This window comes from Arvicanthis niloticus, chromosome 23, assembly GCF_011762505.2.
Source record: "Arvicanthis niloticus isolate mArvNil1 chromosome 23, mArvNil1.pat.X, whole genome shotgun sequence".
Lineage (NCBI taxonomy): Eukaryota > Metazoa > Chordata > Mammalia > Rodentia > Muridae > Arvicanthis > Arvicanthis niloticus.
Window position 1 is genome coordinate 31,726,855 of NC_133430.1, and position 13,507 is coordinate 31,740,361.

The window sequence follows — 13,507 nt, forward strand, 5'->3', positions numbered from 1 at the left end:
CTCTTCTTTTCTTAAAGGCCCAATTTCTCCTCTTCCCTGAAAACTCTGGTGTTAGCTCCCCTTCTCCTCTTATCTTCCTGACTCCCAGGGGACATACCTGACAGGTGTGTCCAGAGGTACCCAGGCTTTGGACAAATATCAAACCTGAGTTCAAATATGGGCCCAGTCCCTTCACTGTCTAACCCTCCTGGTCTGCAGTCTTCCTGTGTGAAAAGCAGGAAGCAATAATAATCAGCTTTGTTACTTTTTGTTTTGTTCATTTGTAGGGTCTTTCAGTGTAGCCCAGGCTGGCCTGGAACTCAAGAATCTCCTGTCTCAGCTTCTCGAGTGTTGGAAGTACAGGTGTGTGCCACCACATTGGCTCTGTTGTAAGGTTTTAAGATACAGTTCATAGAGCTAGCTGGCCCTGGTGGAACTTGGGAAGTAAGGGCAGGAGGATCACAAGTTCCATGCCAGCCTTGACAACTCACCTAGGCCTGTCTCAAAAACAAACAGGACTGGGAGGTGGGTCAGTGGGTAAAGCTGAGTGCAAATCCCATAACTCAGAACTGTCATGTACAACTTGATGTTGTGTTTCTATAGGAACATGGGAGGTAGACACAGGAGAGTCCCAGGAAGTTCCCGAGTAAGCTAGTAGGACAGACACAGAGGCAAACAACAAACCAACTCTGTTGCAAACAAGGCAAAAGCAAGAACTGGCACCCAAGTCAACATGTTCTCAAATATACCACATATACATATATGTACACACACACACACACACACACACACACACACACACCTCCTGGTCGACAAGGTATCTGCTTAGTAGTTAAATGCATGTACTCTGGCCAGGCAGACTTAGTAGGCTCTACTGCTCACCAGCTGTGTGTTCTTAGAAAACCTGTTAGCCTCTCTGGGCTCCAGATTTCTCATGCATAAAGAGATAGTTAAGTGAGTTACTGCATCTGAAGCGCTTGGCAAGGGCTTAGCACTCATGCTGGGATTTCAAGCATACCCCACCACACTTACGGTATGGTATCTTCTTTTATAAAGCATTTGCCCTTTTTAATTTAAAATTTATATATATTTGATATAAACTTTATATACTTACTCATATGACCACCCCTAAGTCAAGATAGGAAGCAGTCTTATCACTCCAAGGAGTCCTTGGACCCCTTCTGGGTGCCCACCCCCTGCCCACCCCGCAACAACCATTGATCTGCTTTCCATTGCAATATCAGCCTTTGGCATATGGTCCCTGGAGGTGGGGCGGGGCATGGAGAAACAAGCTCAGGCTGGCCCTGAAGGGTATTGTTGAGGATACCCCTGAACACCTGATCCTCCTGCCTCAGTCTCCCAGTTGTTGGGGTTGCAGGCATCTCCCACCTCATCCAGCTAGACTTCCACCTAAGTGGACTAAAACCTATGACTATCTTCATTCTGCTGCAGACACCATAGTTACTGACACAGGACACAGTTGGGTGGAAGCCTAACTTTTTTTTTTTTTTTTTTTAAGTTTTTGAGACAAGGTCTCTAGCCCAGGCTGGCTTCAGACTCTATATAGCCAAGGATGATCTTGAAGTCTTCCTGTCCCCAGCTCCTAACTGCTAGTAGCACAGGTATGTCCCACCATGCCCAGAAGACTGAAGCAGGAGGATTGAAAATTCAAGGGTAACCTAGGCAACCCACTATTACAAAAACTTTTTTTTTTTTTTTTTTTTTTTTTTTGAAAACAGAAGTACAGAACTGGGACTGTAGCTTGGTAGAGCACTTGCCAAGTACGCTTAAGGTTCCAGCAACAGTTAGATTTTTTTTTTTTTTTTTTTAATTTGTGGCTGAGGCTATCTTAGTTGGTAGACTATTTACCTAGCATGCACAACCCCCCTGAGTCTGATTCTCAGCAACCCATGAGCTGGCCATGCCCTATCCTAGAACCATCAGTCATAGGGGTGGATCACTCAGCCCACACTCTGAAGGCTGAGAACCACTGCTCGGGGACCACTAATGCTCAGGCCAGCAGCGATGCCTTGTGCAGGTCACCAAAATCCAGTGAGAGGTCACCGATTCCAAGCTTGGCCTCAGCTCTCATTAGGGCTGATCTGTTTCTGGTTTGCTCCTGCTTCTGAAGTGTTGTTTTAGCGAGGTGCCCGTGGAAAACAGGAGGTGTTCACTGAGGTCCTCTTCCTTGTCATACCCTGAGGCTGCTGGGAGCAGCTGGCAATGAACCAGCCCCTCACACCTCAGGAGAGGCCCCAAAGTGAAGCTCAGGACATCTCTGGGTCTCCCTTCCCTCTGCGATCTTGGTATTGCAACCTCCTGAATCCTGGCACCCTTGGTGGTTCTTCAAGGCCTTTGCGTCCCCCTCCCCACCCCAGCTTTCCTAGCTATTGTTGGCAGTTTAATGTGACACTCACAGGCTGTCACAGCTGGAAGAGAAAGCCCTCCTCAGCCGCCACCCCCCTATTGTTGTGCTCCCATCAGAATTACAGAGTCAGATTAGCTCTCGGAGCAGTTTGGTTCCTGGCACGTGGTAAAAAGCTCAATAAGTGTGAGTTATTGTTCTTCTCCCACTAGAATTCCAGGGAACAATTGAGCTGAGTTTTTACAGTCAGCTTCTTCTAACTCTCCCATACATTTTTCTGGATTAGAATGCCTACTGTTGCTCTGCACCTATCACAGGAGGCTGTAATTGGACTCTGGGGACCCCGGATGGTTTCCTGTCTTTGGTCTGTGCATGCAAAGCCTTAACCTCAGGGTTTGGATAGTTCTCAGTTCAGGAGACAACCCAAGAGTGTGGCCTTCTCAGAGACACCTTCTCCCCACTTTTCGTTGGCAGCGTCCAGACTCACCACTCCAACTATGTAATTTATAGGAACTTCAGAATCCCAGTCATTCCCCTGCCTGTCCTCTGGAGCACAGTACATGTGTGTACACACACAAAAACACACATGCACACACATTCACACTCCCCTGCAGGCACACCAACAACCACACTAGTGTGTCTAGAAGACACACTCAGTTCATGTAAGAGCAGGTAGTCGTGACTATGGGATGAGAGTGAGAACTGCTCTGCCGTGGTCTCCTACCCTGGGGAACAAGAACTCAGAAAGGCAGGCCAAAGGATCAGGTCCAAAAGCTCAGCCAGGTCAACGGCACAGAAAGCTTGATGACCCACTATCTTTTTTTCCACCAAGGACTCTCCAGAGTAGGGTCCCTGGGATGAGGCCCTGAACTCTGTTAGTGACTTTGTAGGGGGGGGGCTTGAGGTGGGGGGGCAGACATGAGCTGTATAAAGAGTCATGACTCTTGGCTGCAACCACCCACCAGTGACTTTTCCAAAGCAGAAGTATAGGGCGGAGTGTGGGCAGGGGGAGGCTCTTATATTGCGCTCAGCCACAAACCCAGACAGAACGCTTAGCCCTCGGTGGATTTTAGGTAATCTGGCTAGCAGAAACCTAAGCTCTTAACTTTTTCTTTTTTTTTTTTTCTTTTTTTTTTCTGATTTAAAATTGTAAATAGTAAATTTACATTTACATTCATTGTAGATGAATGGATAGATAGATAGATAGATAGATAGATAGATAGATAGATAGATAGATATGGGAAACAGGAAAAAGGAGGACATGAAGAAGAAGATGAAAATCACCTGTGCTCCCACCCAGGCGCTCGCTAATCACTGTTGACATTTGGCGGGGTAGAGATGGCTGCGAGCACCAATTGCTTTTCTTCCTTTTCATTGGAAAGGCAAGGAGCTTTCTCAAGTCATTACTCTTTGTGAACCTATTCAAAGGCCTCTCACCCCCCCCCCCCGGTTGTATGCCATCATTTACTGAACTTGTTTCCAGTTCTTGGACATTCAAGTGACTGTAAAAATCACACATCTTTGTGCATGAAGGGGACAGGCCTTGCTTAAGGGACTGGAGGAACCCCTCAGAGCACAAGGAGGGAGGGAATCCAGGAAAGGCTGTATGTGGCCTGGACTACAGAGGCTCAGCTGGGTGTCTGAGCTAGAGAACCTGACAGGAGAAGAGAGTGAGCTAGGGTCACTTGCTTCTGCCTGCTTTGGGCTTGAGAACAGCCTCATGGTCTCCGGGCATCTCTCCATCCCTTTTGAAGGGAGGAGAGGGCATGAAAAAGAAGGGCAGAGACCTGGCAAGGCTTATAGAGGTTAGGGCAGGAGTGGGTTTGATGCATGTAGCTGATCTAAATGCCCTGGGGCTGCCCACTCTTCCTCAAGGCCCTTGCACACCTCAGCCACAAGAAGAGAGGCAGGGTGCTGCTTTGGCTGAGACCCTGGGGGCCCTAGACCCAGGGGCTATCCATTAAGACTATCTAGAGAAGAGACTGAGGGTCCTCTGGGAGCTATGTCCTTGGTTTCGGGAGACGTAGGTAGAGATAAGACAGGAACTAGAGTGGCACCTGTGGGGCTGGGAAGGAAGAGCCAACTTCGTGGCACTGCAGTCTCTCTGCCCAAAGCAGATCTTTTGCCTGTCTCTCACCTCAGCCAACCTGCCCCTCTGGCCAATTGCAGAAATCATGACGATGTACCTCACTATACTCTGAATGTGTTCACCTATCCCCTACTTTAACAGGAGCCCCTCCTGTGGGGCTCCATGAGGCTGCAGAATTATAAAATATTGGTACTACAATTGCCCTCTGTGGGCACTTCCCCCAACCCTTCATGGGTGAGCTCAGAGAATTGAAAGGCCAAAAAAAAAGGCCGACAGACCAGGACTGAGTCCCCAATGTACTTGACAGGCCAAGAAAGGCCGACAGACCAGGAATGGGTCCCCAATGTACCTGACAGGCCAAGAAAGGCCAACAGACCAGGAATGAGCCCCCAATGACTCCCAACCCATGAGCCCTGGGCTTGTGTAGCCCCCACCTCCACACCTGTAGATCACATTTGCTCTGAGACAGGAGGATACCTGGGGTTCAGAAGCTTTCCTCAGGAATTAGAGAGACTGGGCCTGTCGGGCAGTGGTGGCGCACACCTTTAGTCCCAGCACTTGGGAGGCAGAGGCAGGTGGATTTCTGAGTTTGAGGCCAGCCTGGTCTACAGAGTGAGTTCCAGGACAGCCAGAGATACACAGAGAAACCCTGTCTCGAAAAACCAAAACCAGAAGAGAGAGAGAGAGAGAGAGAGAGAGAGAGAGAGAGAGAGAGAGAGAGAGACTGGGCCTGCTGGCAATCTCCCCAGAGCTCCACAAGTGTAGACCTCGGGCATTGCATTTTCCTACCATCAGGAAGGAGACTTGTTCGCATCTCTGTAGTTCAGGGTTCCTTACTTTTAGATTCCCAGGGAGTTTTCGAAAAATGAGGTCCCCTATTTGTGATCTGAACCTACATCCCAACCCAAGCTTTATGCCCCATTGCTACACTGGGAAGTTTCTGTCACAGCTGGGTGACAGTCACATGGAACTCATAGCAGAGTGCTGTGTAAGCAGGGCCCCTAGGCACATGGCACCCTGCACCCCAGCACCACCTGTACCCACTCTGCCTCGGGAGCCGGGCTGTTGGGCCACATGCCTTGTCTGGTGTGCTTTGTTATTCTTCACTAGACATCCCTCTAGCTCCAGCTCCAGTGAAGAACTCTCAGGGGCTCAGCACCATGGCAGCCTCTCCTCATACGTTTCCTCTCACGTAGGTATCAGCCCATGCTCTCCCCCGTGGTGAGTCAGGGAAGCCTAAGACCTTTCAGACATGCCCACAATGCCCTGCTCCCATCCCAATGCCGCTCTGCTCTCCTCCGTGTACTCTCTCTCTATCCACTACCCAGACATTGTTCCTGGAGCCATTCTGTCTCCAGAGCCATCTCTCTAGAATCCATCCATGTTCCCTGGGGGCAAACGTAGAAATGGCTCCTTCCCGGCCATTGATGGTGAATGCTTAATGGGGCTGGGACCGGGGCTGAGATCAGATAAGCTCAACCCTGGGAACAGGAATCTCCCCCTAGGCTTTCCCTTCTTCTATCACCAGCAGAATGGCAACTGGGTTGACAGAAAGGTCCCAGTGGGTGAAGAGTTCTGAAGCCCAGAAATAAAGATTGCAGCCTCTGGGGCTGGACAGATGGCTCAGTGGGTAAGAGCACTGGCTGTTCTTCCAGAAAACCCAAGTCAGTTCCCAGCACCCACATGGTGACTCACAGTTATCCATAACTCCAGCTCCAGGGATCTGACACACTCTTTTGATCTCTATGGGCACCGGGCACACATGTGCTGTCCATGTGTATATGTATCATACATATAAAATAAATAAATCAATTTAAAAGATAGCATCTCCCATGTATCATCGTCAGGGCCCTGTCACCTCAGTCATCTCTGTGGATCCCCAAGGCAACTTCGTAGGACAAGTAGGGCTTATCATCTGTCTATTTATCTTATTTTATCAGTTGCTTATTTTTTTGTTGTTGTTGTTATTGTTTTTGTTTTGAGACAGGATTTCTCTGTGTAGCCCTGGTTATCCTAGAACTTGCTCTGTAGACTAGGCTGGCCTTGAACACACAGAGATCCACCTGCCTCTGCCTATCAAGTGCTGGGATCACAGGCGTGCGCCACCACCGCCCAGAATCATCTAGTCTTTATGGGTAATGAGACTCAGAGTCTTGCAAGCTCATCAAACCCAAGGTGGAATCCAAGTCTGCAGGCCAAAACCCAGGGCAAGTCACCCGAACCATCCAAACTATGGAAGCCCCTGAGGCTGCTTCGCCCCTCTCTCTGTATCTGTTCCTCCCTGCTGGAGTGTGTGGATCTGTTGTAGACATACTCAGTGTGGGTCTGTTGGAGACATACTCGGTGTGGGTCTATTGGAGACATACTCGGTGTGGGTCTGTTGGAGACATACTCGGTGTGGGTCTGTTGGAGACATACTCAGTGTGGGTCTGTTGTAGACATACACAGTGGCTCTTCTCTTCCCTCCAGCCAACCTTTCAGGTACTGGGTAAACAGAGAGTGAGTGGAAGGAGGGAGAGAAGGCAGCCCCCCCAGTACATCCATAATCTGAGCCTGTGGAGTGTGTACACTTCCTGCTGGGGTGAACTGGTGCAGACTCAGCACCCAGGATGCTCTGCTGTAGGATCTGCAGGAACTTCCCAAGCTCAGTTGATCTAGAAAGCAGGTTAGCCTAAAGTGCTTTTCCTAAGACTACATTTTTGGGGGTCAGGAAAAATACCCTCTCCTGCCAAGAGCTATAGCCATAAACATAGCCCCTGTGCAAGCTTAACACAGATTTAAGAATAAACCCTCCTTTAACCCTCAGTTACATCTACCCAAAGACCTGTAATGTCACCTGGACCCGTCTTTCCAGCTCTGCCACTGAATTCCCAGGATTTCTGTAGTCCAGGTGGACTTTGAACTTTGTGATCTTCCTGTCTCAGCCTCCCAAATAGCTGGGATTACAGGCCTGTATCACCCGGGAGCTTCAAGTATCCTCAGTTTACTTGGACACAGTAAACTCCACCCTCCCCAATAAGCCTGGAGTGTGTGTGCACACCCAGTAAGCAGAAGGTTGGGGCAGGAAGGTTTCAAGGCCAGTTTCGGCTGCATAGTCTTTAGTTGTTTGGTTGTTCTGTAGTGAGTTTTGCTGTAGCTTTGTTTTTGTTTTGAGACAAGGTCTCACTATGTAGCCAAGGCTGGCCTCAAACCTGAGTGCTGAGTTTACAGGTGTAAGTAAGTTTGAAATCAGCCTGGGCAACATAGTAAGACACAGTCTTAAAATAAGTAAATGAAGCCCAGCAACAGTGGTATACATCTTTAATCCCAGTACTCAGGAGGCAGAGCAGAACAGGCAGATCTCTTCTGAGTTCAAGGCTAGCCTGGTCTATAGAGAGAGAGTTCCAAGACAACCAAGGCTGCACAGAGAAACCCTGTCTCAATAATAATAATAATAATAAATAGGGGTGGGGATGGGAGACTGAATAGGTGACAGCTGCTCTTACAAAGGCCCAGGGTTCAGTTCCCAGCACCCATGTCTAGTGGCTCACAACCAACTGTAACTCCAGCCTTCGGGACTACAGCACCTTCTTTTAGCCGTCTCAAGGGCTTGCATGTCTGTGCACACATATACATACACATAAATAAAAACAGTAAATAATAATCATCTTAAAATAAATATTTAAAGCTGGGTGTGGTGGCTCATGCCTTTAATCTATACTCAGGAGGCAGAGACAAGCAGAGCCATGAGTTTGAGGCCAACCTTGTCTACTGAGCAAGTTCCAGGACAGTCAGGGCTACACAGAGAATATCTCTCTCTCTCTCTCTCTCTCTCTCTCTCTCTCTCTCAACATATATATTAATGTATATATTATGTATAATAATATATATAATATTATATATTATATATTATATTATATATTATATTATTATATATATTAATATATTAATATATTATTAATAATATGTATTAATATTATATATATATATTAAGAAAAAAGCATCATTATTTGTTCAGAGTCAGATGAGACCATCTCCAAAGCCCTCTGCATGAGGAGCTGAGAAATTGCCTCAGGAGCTAGGTTCCACCCATCTCTCCTATTGAGTGTCTGCAACCCCTCGGACCTTAGCAGGGCTACGCAGTTGGCCCTCAAGCCCCCCTGTACCTTGAGCCACATCTACCCTCTCCCAGACTCTCATCCCTGTTGTCCTCTGTCCAGCCACAGGACCTTTGCTGACATTCCTCAGGCTGTGTGAAATAAGCTTTGGTGCTGAGATAAACAAAAACAAAGATTAAAAATAAATGATCAATTTCAGAAGAATAGAGTCTTATTTTGACTTCTTCACAGGTTTCAGCCTAAGATCTCGTTCTCCTATAGGGGTCAGGAGGAAAAAAAAAAAGAAAGAAAGAAAAAACTGAGTAGGCAAGAGAGCCAGTCTCCCAGCAATTGACTTCAAAGCCACACTCCCCATGACCTAAAACCTCCCACTAGGCCCTGCCCTAAAGTGTTTCCACATCTCTGCATACCCCAAGAACTAAGACACACAGGCCTCTGGGCAGCCTTCAGATCCAGGCTACGGTACCCTTCCTATTATCTCAAGAACAGGCTTACCGTGTCTCAGCCTTTCCAGCCTCTCTGTCAGTTCTGCCCATTGCAGTTCCTAAGCCCACATGATGCCGTGCGCTGTACTTCCCCCCCTCCCCCCCCCCCCAGACAACGATGTTTGTATATTGCCTCTCCCACTGCTGTATTCCCAGCACTGGGTACGGTGCCTGGCATACAGCTAGTGCTGAATGATCATGTGCCAAGGAAGTAAATGAGTGAACCAACTTTCTGAAGTGAGTGCCACCGCCATCCTCACTCCACAGACAGAGAAACTGAGGCTCTGAGAAATAGCTAGCTCAAGGTCCCACAGATGACAAACAGCAAAGCAGAGCCTAGGGCCAAGTGGGAGCACAGAGTTCACATGCTCAACCACTCTAGGCCATGTATCCAGGGACCTGGCCTCTGTGACTGCCTCGCTTGCTCTCCTGACAGGCTCCTCCGTGAAGACTGAGTGGCAGCCGGAGACTCCTCTCCCTAGCAACTGCCTGTCGAACCATGGAGAGCCTCAGTGAACTACAGAACCCACTGCTGCCAAGAAGCCCCACCCACCTCAACAGACCCTACCCCTACCCGGAGGCTCCGCCCGGCTGGTCCTGCCAAGAGAAGCTGTATTCCTACCTCCTAGGAGGTGCTGGTCCCGCCCATGCCCACCAGCTCCTAGACCCAGGGTCCCTGCAACTGGCCGTGGAGGCTTGGTATCGGCCCAGCTGCCTCCTGGGGAGGGACAAGGTCAAAGAGCCCAAAGCAGGCAGCTGTGAGACCAGCTTCACCGAAGCCAGGGAACCCTTGGTGGGGCCTGCAGAGCAGGGCTCAGAACCTGGTCAAGCTGAGGAGGATGTAACCATCCACACGGTGTCCTATGGGGTTCAAGAGGAGCTGCAGGGCCAGGAGGACAGCCAGGAGGAGGAGGTAAGTAGCATCTTTTAAATGTAGATTGTAAGGTGGGCATGACAGCACTCAGGAGGCAGAGGCAGGAAGATGAGGGATTTGATGTCAACTTGGTCGACATAAAGACTTCAAAGACAACCTGCACTACACAGTGAGACCCCCATCACAAAAAAAGAAGGCAACTTGGATTCATTCACAGCACTTGGGAGGTGGAGACAAAGGGATCAGGAGTTCAAAGTAAGCCTTGGCTACCTGGTGAGTTCAAGGCTAGTATGGGTTACATGATACACTACTGAAAAAGGGGGGAGGAAGAGGAGGACTAGCTTGGGTTAACTATTTATCAACCCAAGAGCAACCACTGTAAATAGCAACTATTAATCACTTGAAAATAATGTGATTATGTTGGTGACTGATCTGTTTCTTCTGTGCCTCTCCCCTACAAAGTATGAGGCTTTATAACCTGCTTTTCCGATATCGCTCTGTGTAATTTAATATCTCCTACAAGGTGATTTGTAAAGTGACAGGGTCTTTCACTGTGAGCCCTTCCATTGTTTGTTAGCTTGTTCTCCTGGTCTTTGGGACTGAGAACACTTCTCATCTTCTATCTTCCCCAGTCCCTCCCCTGGGATGAACATCTCTGGGTTCAGAGACTGAGCATTCTTCCGCAGTGAGAAGTTCCTAGAAATACCAGTCACCAGGTCACTGAAAAGGCTCTCAGTGGAGTGACATAGAGTGACAAGACCAGCCTCCACTCTCAACAGCAGACAAGGCTTGCTCTGTATGTGCCCAGTGGATAGTACCTGTTTTGTTGTTGAATTATTTTAAAATGACTTTATTAGCGGGGTGGTGGCACACCCTTTAACCCTGGGCACTTAGAAACAGAGGCTGAAGATCTCTGGGTGCCAGGACAGCCTGGTCTACAGAGCAAGTTCCAGGACAGGACAACACAGAGAAACCCTGTCTCAAAAAACCAAAAAACACCAACAAAAACTACTTGTCTATTTGTCTGTCTGTCTGTCTGTCTGTCTATCTATCATCCAATTGTGTGTATGGGCACAGCCTATATGTAGAAATCAGAGGACAACCTGTAGGAATCAGTTATCTTCTTCTACCATGTGGGTCCCGGGGATTGGTGGCCGGCACCTTTACCCAAGGACCCACATGTGTTTTCAACTCTTGTCAGTCTGACAGGGTTTCCCAGACCCTGGGTTGTGCCAGCAGACCTCACTCTCTTGCAGAGCGATGGGACCTCCACAGAGAGTGAGTGTGAAGACACCTTCCTCACCCTGCCTCCCAGGGACCACTTGGGGCTCACACTCTTCTCCATGCTCTGCTGCTTCTGGCCTCTGGGCATTGCTGCCTTCTACTTCTCCCAGGGGGTAAGTGTACAGGGGACCCAGGAGTGCCTCCCTGGCCACCTCTCTCAGCTGGAGGACTTGATACTCACACTCACGTGCAGGATGGAGGTCAAGGACCTGGTGAACTGGGCTGTTTTGGAGGGGGGGTGTTGGGGCTATTATCTTATGTCAACCTTTTGTCTCCCTAGACCAGCAAGGCCATCTCCAAAGGGGACTTCCGCCTGGCCAGCACCACCTCCCGACGGGCCCTCTTCCTGGCCACACTCTCCATCGCTGTGGGAGCCGGTCTCTATGTGGCTGTGGTAGTAGCTCTGGCTGCGTATATGTCCCAGAATGGCCATGGCTAGTAGTCAGTAGTACTACCATCCTGGCTCTCCTGGCTTACCGGAGGAAGGTGTAAAGCTTGGAACCATGTATTCTGTGGAGAGCCTTGGTCCTGAAGAAATCCTGTGACAATAGCTTGCTGAGGAGAGGCCTCCCGTTCTGCAGCCCACACAGGGCAATCTTGCCCTCTTGCCAACTGTTTCCAGTCCCAGAGCAGGCTGGGTGTGGATGGGGATCAGAAGCAGTGGGGTTGTCCAACAGGCCTAGCCAAGTAGACTCTGCCCATTCCCTGCAGGACCTCTGCCCCACAGGCAGCTCAGTCTCTACTTGCCATCTTCCCCACAAAGAAAGAGCAGGAGGTTCCAGGAAGTAAAAAGAGTTCCCAAGAGACAAAGGACCTGACCAGACTTTTCAGTCAAGAGGGTTCTCACCTGTGCACATTTTCAGCCACTGCCCCACTCCCCCCGACCTTCCCCCCAACCCCCCCGAAAGACCCAAGACCCTCCAATCAGGAAAGGAAAACATAGACCCCAGCCATCCCTTGCTCTCTCTGACCCTGGGTACTGCATGTCTCTCTATTACTGTGGAAGACTCTCTGCCATGTCTCCCAGGTAGAGATGGAGCCAAAAATCTCTGTAATGAGGGTAGGTTGCTAGGGCTTTTCTGTACCAGAAAAAAAAAGGCAGATATAGTGACAGAGGATGGAGGCCTGGGATACTGCAGGATCACATGACCTCCAGTTCTTCACCCATCATCCTTTCTGGGCTGTGCTGGAAGAGCCCTGAGAGGGTACCCCACCCATGGAGACTAAGAAGGATACTGTCAATTCCCAGCTATAGCATGTAGGGTCCTGGATCCAGTCTTACGGGAAAAGGATGAGAAGGAACTCTGGGGAACATGGAATGTGGACAGAGGAGGAACATAGACAGAAGCCTAAGGGATTTGCTTCTCCATCACTCTCCATGCTGGTGGGCACAGTGTGCAAGAGCCTCCTATGGAGGTTCCCAGGCTGCTTGGATTCTGCCTGGAATATCCAGTCTGGAGTAATTTTGCAGCCATTTCTAGACCCTCCATCAACCTGAGCAGGAAGGCCAAGCCTTTCTCTCCACCTGAGATATTTCCCTATCTCTGAATGATGGGGCAGTGGTGGTAATGGTGCCTGGGCACCTTCACTGATAACAACTACCCTTTAAGACTGCTTTCAAACCCCTCCACCCCCAGGCACTAAGAGATGTCAGAGTTTCAGAGACACGAAGAGCAGAGAACAAGGTACAGTGGGAAGGCAGGTCTGAATGGACTTAAGCTATGGACCATTGTGCACAATTTGGGGGACCTGACTATTGCCATGCCCCGTCTAGCCCCATACCCGCCCCATCTTCCTCACTTCAGGGTTTGCCCACTCTCCACTCCCTGCACTGGCAGTTTTAATGTCCCCTTACTGTCTTTATTTATCCTGACAATAAACTTTTCTGTAACACCTGGTGCCATCTGGGGTCTCGGGCTGTCCTGTGCCTATAACTCATGCTTCTCTACTGTATCCCAAGTCTTATGTTCTGGATCTTCATATGGACCTCAAGAAAAGGGGGCCAGAGACCACTGCTGCCCATAGACTACTCGCCTGGGGAAGCTGGGATGGAGGTTGATGGATTGCACTTGACTTAAGCAAGGCAAGGTAAGACAAGATATAAGCCTGCCAAAAAAGCTGTCCTGGATGTAAGAGCCTGGGAGGTCAGGAAGGAAGAGATGGGAAACAGTGTGTGTTCTACATGGCTGCCTGGAACTACCAGGGGATAGACACAGGGTAAGGCATGCCAATGGTCTCATTGCCCAGCTGTCCATTTTTGGATCCCCTGTGTTTTCTGTTCCTAGAGCTGTTCCTGGGAAGTGTGGAGAGGAAGTCATCCATGCCTCAGGTTCC

General features: G+C 49.3%; 1 protein-coding gene across 1 annotated transcript; it reads left to right on the top strand.

Annotated features, from left to right (window-relative positions):
• Positions 1-9,160: 9,160 nt before the first annotated feature.
• Syndig1l (synapse differentiation inducing 1 like) lies at positions 9,161-13,070 on the top strand. Its single transcript, XM_076921666.1, has 3 exons — positions 9,161-9,928; positions 11,146-11,286; positions 11,454-13,070. The coding sequence occupies exons 1-3, from the start codon at positions 9,515-9,517 to the stop codon at positions 11,610-11,612; spliced, it is 714 nt and encodes a 237-aa protein (XP_076777781.1). The 5' UTR covers positions 9,161-9,514; the 3' UTR covers positions 11,613-13,070.
• Positions 13,071-13,507: the final 437 nt, after the last annotated feature.

What these genes read in the sequence shown, in the direction of transcription:
- Syndig1l (XM_076921666.1), top strand. Translation starts at nt 9,515, where the DNA reads ATGGAGAGCCTCAGTGAACTACAGAACCCACTGCTGCCAAGAAGCCCC. An exon ending in AGGACAGCCAGGAGGAGGAG is followed by an intron (nt 9,929 to 11,145) that starts GTAAGTAGCATC and finishes ACTCTCTTGCAG; the next exon opens with AGCGATGGGACCTCCACAGA. An exon ending in CCTTCTACTTCTCCCAGGGG is followed by an intron (nt 11,287 to 11,453) that starts GTAAGTGTACAG and finishes TTGTCTCCCTAG; the next exon opens with ACCAGCAAGGCCATCTCCAA.